We start from the raw sequence: 21,174 nt of genomic DNA, 5'->3' as shown, positions 1-21,174 counted from the left end.
CTTGGCCTTGCTCTGTACTGCTGCTGACTGAGAGCGTTGATGGTGCCTTAAAGCTCTTCTCCTCTTCCTGCTGGCCTGTATGATCATGGATCATGCGACAACACAGGGTCCAGGTAAAGAAGGAGCAGCCTTATTGCAGTGCTTTGACTAGGGACGTGGTGTTCTGGCCCCATGTGATGAACAGAGCTATAAATTGTCTATGCTGTTAATCTCTCTTCCCAGTTTATTTGGCATCTCACCGATCGTCCAAACGAGCTGCAAGGAGACGTGGAAGTTCCTGGTCCATCCTAACCTGAAGTGGCACCATTTTGTCAATCCCATCATGCTCCTGGTGCTGTATTATACTCTGGCCACATTGATCCGCCTTTGGCTTCAGGATCCCATCGACGCCGTGAGTCTCCAGGCCGACTGGCCCCTCCTGTCGCCCGCCTGCCCCCCACTCGCCTGCCCACTTTCCAACTGCCCCTCGCCCGCCTGCCCCCACTCGCCTGCCCCCCACTCGCCTGCCCACCGCCCGTTTGCCTGCCCCCCACTCGCCTGCCCACCGCCTGCCTGCCCCCCACTCGCCTGCCCACCGCCTGCCTGCCCCCCACTCGCCTGCCCCCCACTCGCCTGCCCCCCACTCGCCTGCCCCCCACTCGCCTGCCCACCGCCCGCCAGCCTACCGCCCGCCTGCCCCCCACTCACTTGCCCACTTCCCGCCTGCCCATCGCCTGCCTGCCCCCCACTCGACTGCCCCCCACTTGACTGCCCCCCACTCGACTGCCCACTCGCCTGCCCCCCACTCGCCTGCCCCCCACTCGCCTGCCCCCCACTCGCCTGCCCACCGCCCGCCAGCCTACCGCCCGCCTGCCCCCCACTCACTTGCCCACTTCCCGCCTGCCCATCGCCTGCCTGCCCCCCACTCGACTGCCCCCCACTTGACTGCCCCCCACTCGCCTGCCCACTCGCCTGCCCCCCACTCGCCTGCCCCCCACTCGCCTGCCCCCCACTCGCCTGCCCACCGCCCGCCAGCCTACCGCCCGCCTGCTCCCCACTCACTTGCCCACTTCCCGCCTGCCCATCGCCTGCCTGCCCCCCACTCGACTGCCCCCCACTCGCCTGCCTGCCCCCCACTCGCCTGCCTGCCCCCCACTCGACTGCCCCCCACTTGACTGCCCCCCACTCGCCTGCCCACCGCCTGCCCCCCACTCGCCTGCCCCCCACTCGCCTGCCCCCCACTCGCCTGCCCCCCACTCGCCTGCCCACCGCCCGCCTGCCCACCGCCCGCCTGCTCCCCACTCACTTGCCCACTTCCCGCCTGCCCATCGCCTGCCTGCCCCCCACTCGCCTGCCCCCCACTCGCCTGCCTGCCCCCCACTCGCCTGCCCCCCACTCGCCTGCCCACCGCCCGTTTGCCTGCCCCCCACTCGCCTGCCCACCGCCTGCCTGCCCCCCACTCGCCTGCCCACTGCCCGCCAGCCTACCGCCCGCCTGCTCCCCACTCACTTGCCCACTTCCCCCCTGCCCATCGCCTGCCTGCCCCCCACTCGCCTGCCCCCCACTCGCCTGCCCCCCACTCGCCTGCCCCCCACTCGCCTGCCCCCCACTCGCCTGCCTGCCCCCCACTCGCCTGCCTGCCCCCCACTCGCCTGCCCCCCACTTGACTGCCCCCCACTCGACTGCCCCCCACTCGACTGCCCCCCACTCGCCTGCCTGCCCCCCACTCGCCTGCCCACTTCCCGCCTGCCCATCGCCTGCCTGCGCATCGCCTGCCTGCCCACCGCCCGCCTGCCCCCCACTCGACTGCCTGCCCCCCACTCGCCTGCCCACTTCCCGCCTGCCCATCGCCTACCTGCCCCCCCTCGCCTGCTCACTGCCCGCCTGCCCCCGCATTCACCTGTCCCTGCCGGCACAGCCACCTGCCCCCTCTTGTCCCTGCCGGCACACCTGTTGCCCGCCTGCCCCCACCTTTATACCCGCCTGCCCCCACCATCCTTGCTGCTGCCCGCCTGCCCCCGCTGGCACGCCTGTCTGCCCCAGCCTGCCGTGGATTATGGCTTATTGATCACTGTGCTCCTCTGTTTCTCTGTCATCTGAATAATGGAAGCAGTAATACTTTATTGCCATATAAATCTGCTGAAAATAAATATGACATAGGAATCATTCCTGGGTGTGATAAATTGTAAACATGATCTAAATAATAATGAGTTTTAGTAAAGCTAATCAAAAATTTGGCATTGTTTAATATAGATTGCAATTATGTAATTATTTCACAGAGAAATAAAACAGAAAGAATATTTGCACAGACAGTGGCTGTGTGATTATATCAGGTTCCTAGAAATCATTTCTACTTCGATAAAACATCTGTTAGTCTTTTGAGTGAACTACTGATCGTGTAAATTATCCATCCACCATTTTCTGTACCCTCTTGTCCTGTACGGGGTTGCGGGGGGTCCAGAGCCTATCCCAGGGAATAACCCAGGGTGGGGTGCCAGCCCGTCACATTTAAATTCATTCCAATAACCAGCATGGTGACTCAGTGGGTAACATTGTTGCCTCCCCCCTCCAGGATTGAGGGTATTTGAGGTGTCCTGTGATGGACTGGCATCCCATCCAGGGTCTCCCTCACCCTGTGTTCTGTGATGTATTGGCATCCCATCCAGGGTGTCCCCTGCCTTGTGTCCTGTGACGTATTGGCATCCCATCCAGGGTGTCCCCTGCCTTGTGTCCTGTGATGGACTGGCATTCTGTCCAGGGTGTCCCCCGCCTTGCGTCCTGTGATGGACTGGCATCCCATCCAGGGTGTCCCCTGCCTTGTGTCTTGTGATGAACTGGCATCCTATCCTGGGTGTCCCTCACCCTGTGTCCTGTGATGGACTGGCATCCCATCCAGGGTGTCCCCTGCCTTGTGTCCTGTGATGGACTGGCATTCTGTGCAGGGTGTCCCCCGCCTAGTGTCCTGTGACGTAATGGCATCCCATCCAGGATGTCCCCTGCCTTGTGTCCTGTGATGGACTGGCATCCCATCCTGGGTGTCCCTCACCCTGTGTCCTGTGATGGACTGGCATCCCATCCAGGGTGTCCCCTGCCTTGTGTCCTGTGATGGACTGGCATTCTGTCCAGGGTGTTCCCTGCCTTGTGTCCTGTGATGGACTGGCATTCTGTCCAGGGTGTCCCCTGCCTTGTGTCCTGTGATGGACTGGCATTCTGTCCTGGGTGTCCCCTGTCTTGTGTCCTGTGACGGACTGGCATTCTGTCCAGGGTGTCCCCCGCCTTGCGTCCTGTGATGGACTGGCATCCCATCTAGGGTGTCCCCTGCCTTGTGTCCTGTGATGGACTGGCATTCTGTCCTGGGTGTCCCCCGCCTTGTGTCCTGTGATGGACTGGCATTCTGTGCAGGGTGTCCCCCGCCTAGTGTCCTGTGACGTAATGGCATCCCATCCAGGATGTCCCCTGCCTTGTGTCCTGTGATGGACTGGCATCCCATCCAGGATGTCCCCCGCCTTGTGTCCTGTGACGTAATGGCATCCCATCCAGGATGTCCCCTGCTCTGTAGTGCCTGGGACAGGCTCTAGGCCCTCTCCATTACCTGACTAGAATATGCTCTGTTCCCGTATATTTCTTTATGCTGGTTCACACTGGCTAATGCATGATAATGTATTTCTGGGTCTCGTTTCCTTGAATCTGAATTATGTTTGCTTCAGACATCAGAAGGAGGAGAGCAGAATGAAGAGGAGGAGGAGGAGCTAGAGCAAAATGTGGAGGAGGACAAGACGGCCCAGAGAAGGCGACATTTGTGGAAAAGGACGCGTCACCCCACAGAGGAGAGGAACGTATGTGAGCTGGGCCATCTGCCCTGGTTCAGTCCCGTTTTACACGGTTCGGGGGTCCTTTTCATTACAGAAAGGTCCAAGGGCACATGTCTGCTGTTTATCTTCTGGCTGGATCTTTATCTGTGTTAATTACAGTTAATTACATGAGGGGAACGAAGCCTTCGGAGTAGAGGGCACATGCAAAGAACATTGTTTGGATTCTTAAAGCTCATCTGGATTTGGGAAAAGGGGTTTTTGTCAAGTTTGTGATGACATATTGGTAACACTTAAGGCTATGTTTTTAGTCATTTTTTAACATATTCATAACGCATTATAAACATAGGGCATTATAACAAAATGAATTTAATAATGCATTATACTGGTTGGTATAATCATTAAGGATGCTTTGTACTGTCTTATAAAGGAATCTATAGTGTGTTATAGGTGAGAGCTTCATAAGGAAGTCAACACTTTTTTATAAGTACTTATAGCCGTGTTTAACATCCTTTATGAATGCATTATTATTTGTTATACTACGGGACCGTTGAATGCTTGAATTTGATTGGCTGACGAACGTTCTAAGGTGTGCAATTATTTTCAGATAAACGCATGGCGAACGTAGTTCCAGGTAGCTCTCTTGACCGCATTACAGTTCCATATCACTTCGCATAGTTAACTGTAATAACGGAAATTAGCATACAGTACCTATACAGCACACAGGACTAACAAAAACAACAACATGACAGACGATTTTCCGAAAGTAAATTTTAATATTTACGGTGAATATGAAACTTTCAACAACTGGGCTGCAGCAGTATTAGTTAGCCTAGTGTACCAACTTAAAGGCTACACATGACATTTCTCTTAAAGCAGACTTACAGTTTAGAGACGGTGCAGTCAGAACACTGTTGAGGGACACACAGAGGTAGCCTAATTCATACAAGCTCTCTCTCTCTCTCTGTTTCTCTTTCTCTGTGTCTCTGTCTCTCTCGCTCTCTTTATAATAACTTCATTATTAACTGCATTAGTCTGCTATCAATGGCTCAAGCCTCCATTGCCAGCTTTAAAATGACGTTTTGGAACTAGCAAAAGAGTCGTTGGATGAGATGCGGAAGAAATAATCCTACTCACAATAGCGATTTAAGTAGAAAAACCGGACGAATCCCTTGAAATATATCATCTGATCGATGTCTTGAGGTGTGGCAACTGTAGTATAAGCGGAATAATTGACTCCGGACCGTTGAATTATTAGAAAATAATGCACACCCGAGGTGTAACGGCCACTCCGCTTCGCGTCGTGGCCGCATTACCACCTCGGGTGTGCATTATTTTCTAATAATTCAACGGCCCGTCGTCAATTATTCCTTACTTATGAAATTGCTTATAAATTAGAAACATGGCTTTAAGTGTTAGACATGTTTGATGCATGCAGTTTGGATGATTGTGAAATGATTTAGCAATGCATTCACTGTCACCGTGAGTGATAAGTTTGAGGCCTTCAGACTGGTCTCCTGGTACATTCAGCCTCAAACAGCAGTAGTTCTCCCTGCCCTTGTAAACACCTCCTCCTCTAAGTATCTGTGCACTTTTCCCGGTCTCCTGGTGGAGCCCAGAGATCCACTCTGAGGACGTCTCCGTAATGACACAGCCATGAGCCCAGTGGTCGTGACCCCCGTCACCTCCCTGGCCAGTATCCTCCTTCCTGCTTCCTGGGCCTATGGTCCACGCTAATCAGTCATGTCATCTTACTTCCTGCAGCTCATCTCCACCCAGGATGGCTACAGCACATCTGAAGTTAGTACATCCTAAAATAAGAGATCCTTCATTTCCTCCCATGAGTTTTGTAAAGTTTTCTCACCCCTCGGTATTTTCATCCAACTGTATTTCTAAAGATGGAGATATATTTTGATTCTTTGAACAATGGTGTGCAGCGCACACTTGGGGATGTTTATGAGCTTCTGATGCTGTGTGTCAGGGCATGGTGGTAACCTCCAATGGGACCTCTTTCGATTACATCGCCCCCATCATCACCTGTGAGAACGGCCCTACAGCACTGCACCTCTACTCTACTCCCCAGTACAAAGTGGACCTGCAGGAGCAGGATTTAGGTGGGGGTCAGATTTATAAAGGCCTCAGCGACGGCAGAGTGTGTTAAAGGTGCCTGCAGTTTGTGCTTTTGGTTTTGGTCAGTACTTCTGTTATGTTGTGCTTCTCTCTCCCAGTAGAAGAGAAACCCGAAGTCATTGTCCCCGAGGTCAGTGAAGCCCAGGAGGATGCGTCGATGGGGACAGAGCTGGAGGAGGGCAGCAAACCCAGCACGCTGTCCACGGTTTTCAAGTTCATCATGAAGCAGAGCTACATCTGCGCTTTGATAGCCATGATGGTCAGTCTGGCGTTGGACGCCACTTGGACACACATTCACTGTGGTGATGAGTTCCTGTCAGCCATTACTTGCATCTCATTTGCTCCACTTTGTAGCTGTGGTTTCCACACCACAGCATATACTGAATCTTTGCTGCACAGAAATTATATTCTATACCTGAAGAAAGGGGCTCTAAAGTTATCATGCTTAATGTAAGGTGGTTTTATTTTGTCCTCTCCAATAAACAATATCTAAGTCATTTTACAAATAAAAATGTCAGTTTGGATATCAGTTGTTGGAGAACTGGAATGCCCCACAGTGTGCCGGCAGGGACAAGCGATGGAAAACTCCTTGCCTTGTGCATGTCTCTTTGCGGTTTTCAGGCCTGGAGCATCACCTACGTCAGCTGGCTGACCTTAGTCTTCCTCATCTGGTCCTGCACACTCTGGATGGTCCGCGACAGGCGCAAGTACGCCATGCTCACGTCGCCATTCATGGTTGCCTACGGAAACCTGCTGCTGATCCTGCAGTACATCTGGAGTTTTGAGAAGCTTAATGGCGTGCCAGGACTGTTCCTAAAATCAGCGGTGCCCTTTCCAGAGCTCAGTTCGAAGGTACATCCCTCGTGTTGTAGCACAGCCATTGTGCATTGTCGTCTTTTTGTGTGTTATTTTGTGTTCCGGTGCCTTTTTCTAGATGGGTCTGCTCAATTGGCCACCTCATGACCTCACTGCCATGCCTGCACGAGCTTTTCTCAAGCCAGAACTCTGCTGTCTTTTGCTTTTCATCTAATTTCATGGCTCGTAAAGGATGGCTGTCTTTGCCCTGCTTACAAGCTGAATATGACCATCAGTCAGATATTTATAGGCAATATGCAATGACATTTATAACATTACTGCTGTTCAATAATTATTCTAAATGTTAACCAGAGTGTAAAACTATATAAATTATGCTGATGCTACTAAACTATGTAAAGAAATGTGGGGTTTTCTCCAAGTTGTGGGTTCCTCAGTGCCTGTGATGGTATCTACCCCTGATACACAGTGGGCTCCTCAGTGCCTGTGATGGTATCTACCCCTGATACACAGTGGGCTCCTCGGTCCCTGTGAGATGGTGGTATCTACCCCTGATACACAGTGGGCTCCTCGGTCCCTGTGAGATGGTGGTATCTACCCCTGATACACAGTGGGCTCCTCGGTCCCTGTGAGATGATGGTATCTACCCCTGATACACAGTGGGCTCCTCGGTCCCTGTGAGATGATGGTATCTACCCCTGATACACAGTGGGTTCCTCGGTCCCTGTGAGATGATGGTATCTACCCCTGATACACAGTGGGCTCCTCGGTCCCTGTGAGATTATGGTATCTACCCCTAATACACAGTGAGCTCCTCGGTCCCTGTGAGATGATGGTATCTACCCCTAATACACAGTGGGCTCCTCGGTCCCTGTGAGATGATGGTATCTACCCCTGATGCACAGTGGGCTCCTCGGTCCCTGTGAGATGATGGTATCTACCCCTGATACACAGTGGGCTCCTCGGTCCCTGTGAGATGATGGTATCTACCCCTGATACACAGTGGGCTCCTCGGTCCCTGTGAGATGATGGTATCTACCCCTGATGCACAGTGGGCTCCTCGGTCCCTGTGAGATGATGGTATCTACCCCTAATACACAGTGGGCTACCCAGTCCCTGTGAGATGATGGTATCTACCCCTAATACACAGTGGGCTACCCAGTCCCTGTGAGATGATGGCGATCTTGCGTGTCTTTGCAGATCCTGTGCCTCCTGAGCTTCTGGCTACTTCTGCGGCAGGCTCTAACTGAGAGACAGGAGAGACTGAAGGCGGAGGCCGAGTTTTCTGCCATCAAAGTGGATGACGTGAAGAAGGGTAAGGCCTGTTATCTGCTGAAATCCACCCGAGCTGCACTTGTTAAAGCCCAGTGACTGGCAGTCTTGAAGCTTATTGAGATTTGCAATCGTGGTCAATGACAGTATTTGCGATTAAATCGCACATGCGCAATAATCACCAGGGCTTTAGGTGATCTGTGAATTCGGCCGGACGCCAGCTTTTCAGCATTATATGGACTTTACTTACGGCCACAGTTTGGTAAGCAAACAAGTAGTGTGGCAATGATATTATTGAGATGCCTTTTGTGACACCCAAAATTACTAATCTGTACAAACCTTTTGCATCTTTATGTTCAATAAATTCGGTTAGCAGAGCACACCACGTAATATTGTTTTGGTTTACTATCATTTGGCATACTTTAGTGCGATATGCACTGTAACGAGGCACACCCCAAAATACTGCTTTGGTATGCTATGGTTTTGTATACTTCAGTGCAATATGCACTGTAGTGTGGCATACCACTTAATACTGTTTTGGTATCCTATCATATGGTATACTTCCATGTATGACCCGCTGCCTTACCTCTGGTTGCCTGGCAATTGGAAGAAGACTCGGCATCGGCATTGGCTTGTCATCTTCCTTGCTCTCCAGTTATTTCCCAAATCTTATGATTGGGACAATGTGACTTGGCCCATCTCTGGCACTTAACCATATCTCTATTTGACTATCCCTGCCGGCCCCTGGAGTATGGGCTCCCCCTTTGAGTCTGGTCCCTCCCAAGGTTTCTTCCTTCTAGGGAGTTTTTCTTTGCCACTGTCGCCTATGGCTTACTCACTGTGGGCTTTGGGTAAGGATGCTGTAAAGCGCTTTGAGACAATGTAATGTTGTGATAATGCGCTATATAAAAATAAATTTGTTGTTGTTATACTTTAGTATTAGGCACACCACATAATACTTTATTGGTACTGTATACTGTGGTTTGGTATACTTCAGTGCGATATGTATTGTAACGAGGCACACCACAAAATACTGCTTTGGTATACTATGGTTTGGTATACTTCAGTGCGATATGTATTGTAACGAGGCACACCACAAAATACTGCTTTGGTATGCTATGGTTTGGTATACTTTAGTGCGATATGCACTGTAGCGGGGCACACCACATAATACTGTTTTGGTATACTATCATGTGGTATACTTTAGTGTGATATGCACTGTAGCAGAGCACACCATAATACTTTATTGGTATACTATGGTTTGGTATACTTCAGTGCGATATGTATTGTAACAAGGCACACCACAAAATACTGCTTTGGTATGCTATGGTTTGGTATACTTCAGTGCGATATGCACTGTAACGAGGCACACCACAGAATACTGCTTTGGTATGCTATGGTTTGGAATACTTCAGTGCAATATGCATTGTAGTATGGCACACCACATAACACTACTTTGGTATACTATGGTTTGGTATACTTCAGTGCGATATGCACTGTAGTGTGACACACCACATAATACTGTTTTGGTATGGTTTGGTATACTTCAGTGCGATATGCACTGTAGTGTGACACATCATATAATACTTTATTGGTATACTATGGTTTGGTACATATAAAACAGTATGTGATATGCACTGAAGTGGCACTGAACAAAGGAATCGCTTAGCAGCCGTAACTTCTTTTAAAAGACAAGATATTGTGGATAAACAAAGTAAAAAGACATTGGTGGTGTGGCGGTACTTTTTGCTACTTAAAGTCCTACATTTTTATTGCACATAAGGATATGTCGAATTTATATTAATTACTAACTTTTGGGCATCATAAAATGCCTCATTTAAATTTTAGGCGTAATATTAATCTGCTTAGCTAATTGTGGGTGTAAATTGACGTCCGTATAGCATCAAAAAGCTGGAGTCCGGACAAAAGTTTCGGCCATCATCTAAATCCCTGCTGCTTATTACACCTGCACGATACAATCGCAAATTTATTGAGATGTGATATCGCCAAGCCCTACGTTATTTCTTCTTTTATTTATCAAATGAGCGCTTCATTTAATTTTTTTGATAAAAAATCGGAAGCTAAATTGTATCAATATATCAACTACATATATCAACCATGTAATTTCTTCAGATATTTGTCTTTATACTACTTCAAATGAATATCAGAGGCATACTTAACAAACATTATGTCCTTATCTTTTGACTTAGTTGATGCTAGATGCTTGCAATTTCAAATTGCCAAGTTTCATGTAACCTGTTTCTGTATGCTGAAGTGAATGTATTATAGCATAATAAGTTAATTACATAGTAGAACATGTTCATTTATTACTCCCTGTCTGATTTCATTAAATAAATGAAAAACAGAATAAGAAACTAATTCTATATCACAGCTGATAGCATGCTGGGTTTACATTAATAAAACCACTAGGACCAGTTCCTCTCGCCCTCTCCCTCTTTCTCTCTCTCTTCCTCTCTCTGATACTTTGTTGATCCTCATGGGGAAATTCTCTTTACGCCTCCCCCAACTTGCTTTGTGTAGGTGAGAGCAAGCTGGCTGTGATGGGCAGCCTCACCCGTCCTCTGATTCCTATTGTCTATGGTGTCTGGAGAAAATGATCCCACTGATGTTTGGAGGGATTTCCACCTACCAGTTAAGCAGTACTTGTGGTTCAGGGTAGCTGAGGGTAGACTAGGGGCAGCCAGACTGGATATGATGTATGTTAATGGGATGTATGGTAACTGGATAATGAGATCTGTCCTATTGCCAGTCGGATTTTCCGATTTTTGTCACTTAGTGACAGTAGATTTCTTGCTTTTGGGTCAGCCTCAGTATGCTCCATATTGGCATTTCACGAAATGAGAAAGATTTTTATTGGTGTTTTAGGGACTTGTGGCTTTAATGGGGGCTTTGTGGATGAGATACAGAAAAGGCTGGTGATTCTTTTTCTGGGAAGCATACCACTAGACTCGGCCTTCCGTTCTCCACATACCTGTTTCTGAAGGTGGACATGGGCTGGATGATCTCCACAGCCATGTCGTGGCTCTTTGATTGCAGACTCTGCAATGTCTGGTCTGTTCTTCCAGAAAGCCTGGCTCTGGATTGGACCTGCAGCTTTCTTCAAACAAAAAATATCTGGATTGGGATATCATAAACATCTGTTTCTTCTCCACCTTAATGGAGTGGACTACTCTAAGACCACACCCTTTTATCAGTCAGTTTTTGGGGAAGAATATAAGGTACAGGATGGGATTCAGTCATTGTGCCAAAACTGCTTTTAGGTGCTGGGATATCAAAACTGTCCAGTCTGAGAGCGGGGGAGGTGGAAGATTGCTGACATGCTTTGTCAACACACTGGCATTAAATCCATTTGTCTGTTGGAAACACTGTTGGTGGACATAGTGAATGCACTTCCAGGACTCTTCAGTGATGCATTAAGTACCGTATCTATGGAAAACCAGGCAGGTGCCGAGCTGTTATTCCCATCTTTGTCCCTGAGCACTACGGTGGAGAATCAAGGAGAGGATGTTGGGACCCCTTAGTCTTTTCAAAGACTTCAGTATTACCAGACCTCTCAAAAGCATGGAAGAAGGTTTCATAGCTATTCCTCTGTCAATATTTCTTTTTTTTGTGTGACATAACCACTGCTACAAATTCTGACACTTGTACACTTGACCTTCTTCCTACATCTCTAAGAAATGTCTCCTAGTGCAGAGAGGATCATAGGCTCTGACCTCCCCTCTTTGGAAACATTATATGAAAAGCGCTGTAGGAGGAAAGCTCAGGACATACTCAGTGCTCAACATCAGCCAGCATTCTGCCTGGAGGAAAGCTCAGGACATACTCGGTGATCAACATCACCCAGCTCAGGGCATACTCAGTGATCAACATCACCCAGCATTCTGCCTGGAGGAAAGCTCAGGGCATACTCAGTGATCAACATCACCCAGCATTCTGCCTGGAGGAAAGCTCAGGGCATACTCAGTGATCAACATCACCCAGCTCAGGACATACTCAGTGATCAACATCACACAGCATTCTGCCTGGAGGAAAGCTCAGGGCATACTCAGTGCAATAGCCTAACAAACTTGTGCAATATTCCACTTTTGTGTACAGTCTACTGTCTTATTATTTCAGCAAAATAATTCACTCATCCACCTAGGCCATGCACTCTGTAACCTGTATCTGCATCTGCATCTGCATCTACTTACTCCGTCCTTCAATTAGTGTGTTTGCTGCTCTTATTTATTTTTCTTTCTTTATTTATATTTCCTTGTTTATCTATACTATAGACTGTGGGAGATACGCACAGGAATTCCGATGTCCTTGTACTGACCTGTACTTTTGCAAATGCCAATAAAAATATCCATCTATCCATCCATCCACCCCCTGCTCACCACCCTCTTCAATCTATCCCTAGCTCACAGCCAAGTTCCTACTGTTTTCAGATTAGAGGCTGTCACCCCAATCCTTAAGAAACTTGGCCTTGACCCAGCTAACCTTGGTAACTACCACCCGATTTCAAATCGTCCTTTCTATTCACAAACAATGGAATCTATAGTCTACTCCCAGCTTTTTGCCTGTCTTCAAAACAATAGCCTCCTTGAACCACTTCATCCTGGTTTCCGGCAATTCCCCAGCATATAAACCGCTTTAGTTAAAATTTTAAGTGACCTAATTATTGCAACTGACACTGGTGCCATAAACCTCCTCTTTATGCTTGATTTAAATGCAGCGTTTGGCACAGTCTCACAGATGATTTTGATTCAAAGACTCCACAATGTAGGAGATTGTGGGCAGGGCTCGACTAGTTTGCTTGTTATCTCAGTGACAGAAGACATTTCATTACCCTATCAGGCCATAAATCAGACACATCAGTTGTGTGTCACATGTGGCGTCCCCCAGGACTCTGTTCTGAGGCCCCTGCTCCTTCATCACTTACATTCTCCCCTTAGGCCAGATCATTCACCGCTTTAACCTAAAGCCTCTATGCTAACGACACGCAGATCTACCTCAGTACCAGCTCCATATACAACCTACCGCATGCATATTGAATTGTGTTTCTGAAATCAATGGATGAGCCAAAATTTTGTAAAACTTAAAAGAGATAAGACTTTAATTAATTGCCATTGGGTCAACATCCACATCCAACAAAATGATGACGATTACCCTTCATTTGGACCACACCACCATCTCTCCTTCTCCTCTGGTTCACAACCTTGGTGTTACCTTTGACTCTCTCTTTTGATGCACACACATATTTTACAGTAAATTCAGCTTTCTTCCATTTCTTTGCAATGTCATCCAGCTTAGGTTCTGCCTTCCTAAACCTGCTGTTGAATCCTTCATTCATACCTTTATTTCTAGCTGACTTGAGTACTACAACTCACTACTCACTGGTCTTCTAAATCTCTCCATAAACTCTAGATAGTACAGTACTCTGTCACCCACCTCCTCACCCACAGCTCCTACCAGCACAACATGCCCATTCTGCAGAGCCTGCACCCTATAAAAGAACATCCCCTTTAAAATTCTGCTCCTGACATTCAAAACTCTTAATAATCAAGGCCAATCATACCTTACTGAGCTGCTTCTACTCTACCAACCTGCACTGGCTCCCTACAAAAGAATGCACCCCCTTTAAAATGCTACTTCTAATATTCAAAACTCTTAATAATCAAGGCCCATCATATCTTTCTGAACTGCTTCTCCCCTATCAACCCTCTTACTGTCTGAGATCATCCTCATCCCTCTTCCAAACTCCACGGCTATGGTGACTCGGCATTTTCCCATTTAGCTCCCAGACATTAGATCTCCCTCCCTACTGTTATATGTCAGTCGGTCTCGGTCTCCGATTTCAAAATCAAGCTAAAATCCTTATTTGCTCAGACGTATAACCTTCCCTATTCATAATGTTTTGTCATTTCTTCTTATCTGTTTACCTTATTCAGTGTAAGCGTTCTTGAGATTTTGAAAACTGCTTTATAAATAAAATAATCATTTATTATTATTATTATTATTATTATTATTTATTACAGACACTCCTCTACAAACTTTCAGCTTACGAACAAAGAGGACTGTAAGTCCAATTTGTGTTCCTTGGGCTCCCGTTTCCTGTCCGCAACATCAATTCCACCCAGTACGACTTCTGCCCACTACTCCCACCGCGCAGCAGTGCAGCTTGTGTACTCCCAGCATCCTAGTTCTTTGTATTTGCGTATACCCTTAAAATGATGTTGAATAACGACTTACAAACATTTCAAGTTACGAATGGCCGTGGAACGTAACTCGTTCGTAAGTAAAGTAGCGTCTGTATTATGATTATTATTATTATACTGCTCTACATACATTGATACTAACATTGCTCTAATGTTGCTGGGATTGCAGAAGTCAAGGTGGTTGAGTTCATTTGTGGCAGGCTCCTTCCTCAGGGGCAGCTGAAGGGCTCCGTAGAAGCCGCCATCGGAGAAACGTAGTGCCGACCTTCAGTGGAGGACAGTGCATGGGGCTATGGCTGCGGACAGACATCTGGATCCCGGGGCCAGGAGAGACTGACATTTCTGTTATGCTAAGGAGACATTGCAGCACCCGAGGCTTAGTTGTCCCAGGCTTTGCTCTGTCTTCTCAGTGCTTCAGCCATAGATAGCTGGTGTCAGACTTAGTTTGAGCTTCATGTGGCAGAAGTGAAGTGTAACTGGACACCTGTCGTTAAGAATTTCCTTCAGAAATTTGAAAAATGTTCCATTTCTTATAGAGGAGGATGAAGGAGATGGTAACGAGGAGATCATGCAGGTCCTCGGCAACATGGTCATGAACATGTTTGTCAAGTACTGGATCTACATCTGCGGGGGCATGTTCTTCTTTGTCAGCTTTGAGGGCCTCATCGTCTTGTATAAGATCATCTACATGATGATGCTTCTCTTCTGTGTTGCCCTATACCAGGTATGCTCGCCAGCCAATGACACCCGCCATCATTAGAATGCCTTGAATGTGTGCATACAGTAGGGGGTATGACTAGACTTAAGCATTTTCTTTAATGTTTGTTTTACATTTTGGCCCTTATTGCACTTAATTTTAAAATGCATCATCTGCAATTGGAATAGTGGAAAGCCGAGACATGTCTCTGTTCATACCCATATCTGTCGTGTCTGCAAGGTGGGCAGCTGACCACTTGTGCTCAGATTTCGTTTCTGCCTACATCACTTTTTTGTAGGGGATGCAATAGGATGAATTAGCATTTAAACTACACAAGATATGTGATCAAATGCCTCCCAGAAAGTGGTTTGAGTGATCGGAGTGAGTCGCTTACACTTGTATTTAGTGCTGCCCACTTGTTGACCTGATCACACAAGATGAGTTTTAAAACGGGGCCTTTGTGTCTGTTCCCAGGTTCACTATGAATGGTGGAGAAGAATCCTGAAGTACTTCTGGATGTCTGTGGTGGTTTATACTATGCTAGTTCTCATTCTGGTCTACACCTACCAGTTTGAAAACTCTCCCATAATTTGGTCAAATATGACTGGAATGAGCATGAAAAAGTGAGTCACACACCAACAGCTGATGACAGGATTTAAGCATGAGTATAAAATGCTGTCCTGTGTCAGCCTAAAATTCTAAGAGAGAAAGTGCTGTGGAAGGAGATCAGGTTGATTAACTTTTGCTCCTCCACTCCCCTCTCCTACCCCCGCTCCCAGACTGAAGGGCTTTGGCCTGGAGAAGTTCTCCGTGCGAGATCTCTTCACGCGGATCTTCATCCCCTCCTGCTTCCTCCTGGTGTGCATCCTGCACCTCCACTACTTCCACGATCGCTTCCTGCAGCTCACTGACCTGAAGGCTGTGGTGGCCAAGCAGGAGAGCACTGTTTACAGGTGAGTGCCTCACGGAAAGGCTGCCTGGCCCCCACGCTTACCACATGACACCGGCTCGCGCTTGGCACTGATAAACTGTCGTTTCCTGTCAGTCATGCTGGAGTGATATTGCTCAGGTTTTTGGCAAATGGACGTCTTTGCTATTTGTGGCTGTTTCCCAGGGTTCTTCGTTCCCATTTTTCCTCTTGTGTTTGCCTTCCCATGGCTTTGTTTAGTGCAGTTTGATGTAGTGTAGAATCAATGGTTTGCCTATAGTTAAGGGATGGAGCTGTGTGTGCTCCCATGCGTGAGCACGGTGACACCTGCAGACAAGCTGCAGAGAGTGAAGCTACTGAATTGTAAACTGCATTAACAGCTTGATTATGATTAAACTTCTTTCATTCAGACGTTATTCATATAGTTTGTGTAGGGAAGGCCCTTGTTATGACCATAGCGGTGATAGGAAGGTAATCACAGTCCACTTTCGGTTTTGAGTACTGTGCTTGTTTTCCCGTCTGTAAGCTGTAACCTACATCTTATCCCTGACGTGTCTGAAGCCGCTGCTTGGTTTCCCCCAGTACTGCTCTGTAATGTTCCTTGAGGAACCACATACATTTCGCCTGCACTGTGACTCCTCTTCTGCGAAAGAAAGCAGAAAGTCCCTCTGGAGAAACGCATACCTGATGAAATCATCACAGGGAGACATGCGCCATACTTGTAATGCTGATAAATTCTGCAGTCCTTTAGGGAATCGCATGGCCCTTTTGTAGCATCCGCATTCGGTCCCATTCATTGCTTTCCTGTTTTCTAGCCATTTTCTGCCATCATGTTGTCCTTGCCTTCTGTCGAACTTCCCTTAATCTCTCATATTTCCTCTGCCATCTGATTCCATTTTGCTTCCCACGTAGCCATGCCAAAGTCAATGGCCGTGTCTATCTGATCGTGAATAGGTGGGTATTTGCTTGCTTTCTGCTCCCCATTGGTGCCCCAGTGAATGTCTCTATCAGTAATTTTTCCTACACCCGCTCTCCCCACTAACCGTATGTGTATTTTTGAGTAGATAGTGATACCTTTAAGGTATCTGAATGGATCTTTCTTCTCGTTGAACTTGTGCTTTTCATTCACGGCTATTGAAGAATCCCGAGACCCTGCTGCTCCTCTCAGTCGCAGCTTTTTCGTGTTAAAATAATCACGCTCCTTGTGTTTGGATGGGCTGCGGTCTCGTTGTCCTGCAGGAAACCACCACACATGTGTTTGCCCCTCCTGCACTTTCTCCCGGAAATCTGTTCCAGATCTGCACCCCAGAACCCATTCCTAAGCTAAATCCTTTCCATATTTCTGCACCCTCTGGTCTTTTCTCCCCCAGCCTGGTCATTTCCAAGCATGCCATACATATGCTAATTTCCCTGTTTATCTTCCTTAAACAAATATTTGTAGACTTTCCCCAAGCAGATGTCTTCTTTCCAAGTCCCCTGCACTAAATAACAGAGTACTCACTTAATACTCACACTATGAAACTGATTCCTGTCTCTCAGAATATTCTCCCTCTGATCTCTTCTTTCTGTAATCTACTGTTTATACAGCATCAAGCAAAAAATCCCTACCCAACAGAATGAGTAAGTCTTAACGAAGACATGAAATGGCAGCTTTCATGCCATTTCATGCTTCCTGACCTTAAACTCTGACTCATTTTCTTCCATTGTTGGAAGAGATGTCAAGTTTAAGTGAATGCTGGCTATTTGTCTCATTCTACTGCAAACCTTAGTATTTGGAATGCAAATACATTCTTTTCATGGAAGTGAAAGTAATGTGAGACATGTAAGGAGTTCCCTGATCGCAGCCCACTGTGGTTAGCAGCAGAAAATGAATGGCTGTCACAGTAAATGTGATTGTAGTCGATGATGGGGCTGATGAAACTCCAACCTGTTCTCAGACTGGCTCATCCAGAGGGCAGCTTAGCTGATATTTCAATGATCAGCCCCTCCTCTGGCACGGAGGTGAGGGAGCCAGAGGGGAACTCACTCACAGAGGGGATCGTGGAGAAGCTGAAGGAGAAGCAGCTCAAAGAGGAGGAGAGCCGGCACTGCAGTGAAGGCACAGAGGAACCGCCCTCGGAGCAGAGCACAGGTAGGCACAGCCCACAGCAGGACCACGCTTTTGGATTTTGGTCATGATGCCCATGGGCGTGAGCTTTGGTGCACATTGGCCTCCACAAAGACATGATGATTTTTCCTAATTCCCAGGCCTTATAGGGTGCAGCCATTGTCCCAATCACTGAACAGATACTTCCCTGTTCGATACAGATCCTGTAAAGAACAAGTGGCACCTGGTCGTGGACCGGCTGACTGTGCTCTTCCTCAAGTTCCTGGAGGGCTTCCACAAGCTGCAGCTCTTCATTTGGTGGCTGCTGGAGATGCACATCATCAAGATAATCACATCCTACATTATTTTGTTTTGTATCAAGGAGGTAGGGGTGCCCCGCCCCCGAGCTGTAAGAACACCCTGTAGAAATCAGAGTGTCATGCTGTGTGGTACTCTGCTGTGTGCATTTGGACGTTTCTCCTGATAGGAGTTGTGCTACTGCAGTTGTGCTTCTGGCTCAGTGGGCGAGGATGTCCTCCTTGTGTTGCAGGTCACCCTGTTTAACTACGTTTTCTTGGCATCCTGGGCCTTTGCGCTTCCGTACAGCCAGTTCCGACCTTTAGCCTCCAACGTGTGCACCGTCTGGGCCTGCGTTATCATTGCCTGCAAAATGCTGTACCAGCTGACCTTCGTGGAACCCAACAAACATTCCGTAAATTGTTCAAAGGTGTGCACAGGATGCTCCACAGCGACGGGAATCCAGTGATCTGCCCTATAGTGTCTCTGTGCTGGTGTTTGTATGGCATTAACTCACATATTCGCTGTGTCCTAACAGCCGGAGAACTACTCCGATAAGGAGTATCTGGATGGTTCCCTGCTGTACAACAAATCTATAGACCCCTCCAACTGGGTGGGTCTGCAGCAGCATACGGACCTGCTGGGCAGCCTGAGGGTGAGGAAGAGGCAGCTCGTGTTTCTAACATGCAGTGCGAAGTGTTAGCACTGCAGCTCACTGCGTGCAGGCATCCAAACCTCATGGAAAGTCACCTGATCATTATTCGGACTCGTGGCTCTAATGTGACGCTTACATTGACATTATATGGCTGTCGAGGTTTGTATATACAGCTTATTCATGTGTCTGCAAGGCATCTTCTCAGCTGCCTTGGTTCTTTGGTCTCTCGTCAGGACAACTTTTTGTTGCTGGCCATCCTAGCTTTCGAAGTGACCATATATCGCCACCAGCAATACCACCGGTCGAGGAATAACCTCCCCGCACCTGTCGCTCGGATTATCTTCCATGACATAACGCGGCAACATCTCGATGATGGCATTATCAACTGTGCAAAGTACTTCATCAACTATTTCTTTTACAAGTTTGGCTTGGAGGTACCATACCCCTCGGAACACTGTATTCATAGCTGTTGAACATGGGGCAGATCTCTGATTGCGTATTTTCTCTGCACATCCCTCTTTCTGCCTCCGTGTCTGATGAAGACGTGCTTCCTGCTGGCTGTCAATGTGGTGGGGCAGCGGATGGACTTCTATGCCATGCTCCATGCCTTCGCTCTGATCATAGTCATGTACCGACGCCGGAGGAAAGCCATCGCGGAGATCTGGCCCAAGTACTGCTGCTTCCTGGCCTGCATGCTGACGCTGCAGTACTTTATTTGCGTGGGGATCCCGCCAGCGGCCTGTAAAGGTGAGCCCTGTTGCAGTGGCTGCTTCAGCAGCCTGGCAGCCTGGGAGACACTGGGGATCTTCAGCAGGTGACTGCAGCTCCGCAGATCTGGTGTCTTCTGTGCCCCCCAGACTACCCATGGAGGTTTCCCAATTCAAGTGCAAACTCCAACATCATCAAGTGGCTCTACCTGCCAGATTTCTACACCAAACCCAACCCCATGTTTCTCCTTTGTGAGTACACCCCCCCCGCCCCACCCCAGGTGAAACTTTGGGTTGCTCTGAGGCTGTGCAGTGTACCAGCAGGCCCATGCACACTCTCTCTCTCTCCCACACAGACGATTTCATGCTGCTGCTGTGCGCCTCCCTGCAAAGGCAGATCTTTGACGAGGAGAACCAGGCCGCTGTGCGCCTCATGGCCGGAGATAATGTGGAGATCTGTAGGGATCTGGATGCTGCTACCTTCAGCCTGCACAACCCTGTCCCTGATTTCATCTACTGCAGGTGCACTCCCTCTCTAACCTCCGTGTGTGGTCACAGTGTCCACTGGGTGGCATGTGTGGTCACTGTATTTAGGGGGGGTGTGCGTGGTTGCAGTGGCCAGTGGGAGGCGTGCATAGTCAGGGTGTCTACTGGGGGTCATTTGTGGCCACGGTGCCTACTGGGGGGGCATGCATGGTCACAGTGTCCTGTGGGGGACATGCATGGTCACGGTATCCATGAGGGTGTGCATAGTCCCAGGGGCCAATGGGCCAATCACGGGTTCCCTTCACTAAAATGGACTGAATATATTGCAGTATGTAATTACTGTATATTGTGATGAATCAAACACAACAGGAAGCATTCATTATCAGCTACAGACAAAATTAACAGCTATCTAATATTATCTGATACAATAGAGTATAATACCAATTTCTGAATTTCCTGAATGATCTGGAGTGGCTTTTCCGCTTACCTTGTATTGGGCTGTTCGGCGCGGTATCTGATTATCTGTTATGACATTGCAGTGGATGGAAACCGTGCCCTGATGCTTGTAAATGATCTTTAGGCTGTTTGTGGTGCCCTCAATGTTTTCCAGGAAGTAGTGATGTGATTTCTCTATGCCGGTCTCCACAGCAGTCCATCTGTCCTGGAGGTCTCTGTCTCTAAGTGCTCTCTTAAGCACTTTGTTTTAACCGGAGGTTTTGATCTCCTCCGGTTTCCACAGTGCTCACCGAACTCGAGGGCCCGGCCCGAGTCTGCCCGGCCTAATTGATTATGTACACATCCCACTGTTTTGGTGCGTGAAGTGGATACGTCTTTTATTATCTGACTGTCCATCACCCAGCAAGTTGGGAAAGCATCACATGAACCTTCTCTGCTCGTTCCCTCTTAATCCATCCTTCTGTGCCTCAGATCAGATTACCATCAGGAGGGAGGAAATCTATACTTCACAACCACTCTGTCCCTCTCACGCCCACGTTTTTCTGCACAGACGCAATTTTCATTCACATAATTCAATAAGTAGCTTTTAAGTATAGAAAGGGATTTTTCCTAATATGTTACGGCTTAAAGAAGAGCGACAG

The 21,174-nt window shown here is 48.1% G+C and overlaps 1 protein-coding gene across 4 annotated transcripts in view; it reads left to right on the top strand.

The window, feature by feature from the left end:
* The window catches only part of LOC125723965 (piezo-type mechanosensitive ion channel component 2), a 111,406-nt gene that overhangs the window by 65,374 nt on the left and 24,858 nt on the right, over positions 1-21,174 (top strand). For 2 of the 4 annotated variants that reach the window (XM_049000756.1, XM_049000759.1), the window contains exons 8-27: positions 223-391; positions 3,687-3,815; positions 5,553-5,588; positions 5,770-5,902; positions 6,020-6,177; positions 6,540-6,770; positions 7,932-8,046; positions 14,758-14,945; positions 15,393-15,541; positions 15,698-15,871; positions 16,759-16,800; positions 17,434-17,466; positions 17,784-17,977; positions 18,154-18,317; positions 18,483-18,659; positions 18,768-18,884; positions 19,118-19,318; positions 19,427-19,631; positions 19,742-19,843; positions 19,948-20,113. In XM_049000756.1, coding sequence (XP_048856713.1) covers positions 223-391; positions 3,687-3,815; positions 5,553-5,588; positions 5,770-5,902; positions 6,020-6,177; positions 6,540-6,770; positions 7,932-8,046; positions 14,758-14,945; positions 15,393-15,541; positions 15,698-15,871; positions 16,759-16,800; positions 17,434-17,466; positions 17,784-17,977; positions 18,154-18,317; positions 18,483-18,659; positions 18,768-18,884; positions 19,118-19,318; positions 19,427-19,631; positions 19,742-19,843; positions 19,948-20,113 — 2,883 coding nt within the window. The remainder of the gene's footprint in view (positions 1-222; positions 392-3,686; positions 3,816-5,552; positions 5,589-5,769; positions 5,903-6,019; positions 6,178-6,539; positions 6,771-7,931; positions 8,047-14,757; positions 14,946-15,392; positions 15,542-15,697; positions 15,872-16,758; positions 16,801-17,433; positions 17,467-17,783; positions 17,978-18,153; positions 18,318-18,482; positions 18,660-18,767; positions 18,885-19,117; positions 19,319-19,426; positions 19,632-19,741; positions 19,844-19,947; positions 20,114-21,174) is intronic. The other 2 variants (XM_049000757.1, XM_049000758.1) reach the window with 2 other exon arrangements.

The sequence above is a fragment of the Brienomyrus brachyistius genome, unplaced genomic scaffold (genome assembly GCF_023856365.1).
Source record: "Brienomyrus brachyistius isolate T26 unplaced genomic scaffold, BBRACH_0.4 scaffold53, whole genome shotgun sequence".
Classification (NCBI taxonomy): Eukaryota; Metazoa; Chordata; class Actinopteri; order Osteoglossiformes; family Mormyridae; genus Brienomyrus; species Brienomyrus brachyistius.
Note: the sequence above shows the minus strand (reverse complement) of the source record. Positions and strands in the feature narration are given on the sequence as shown.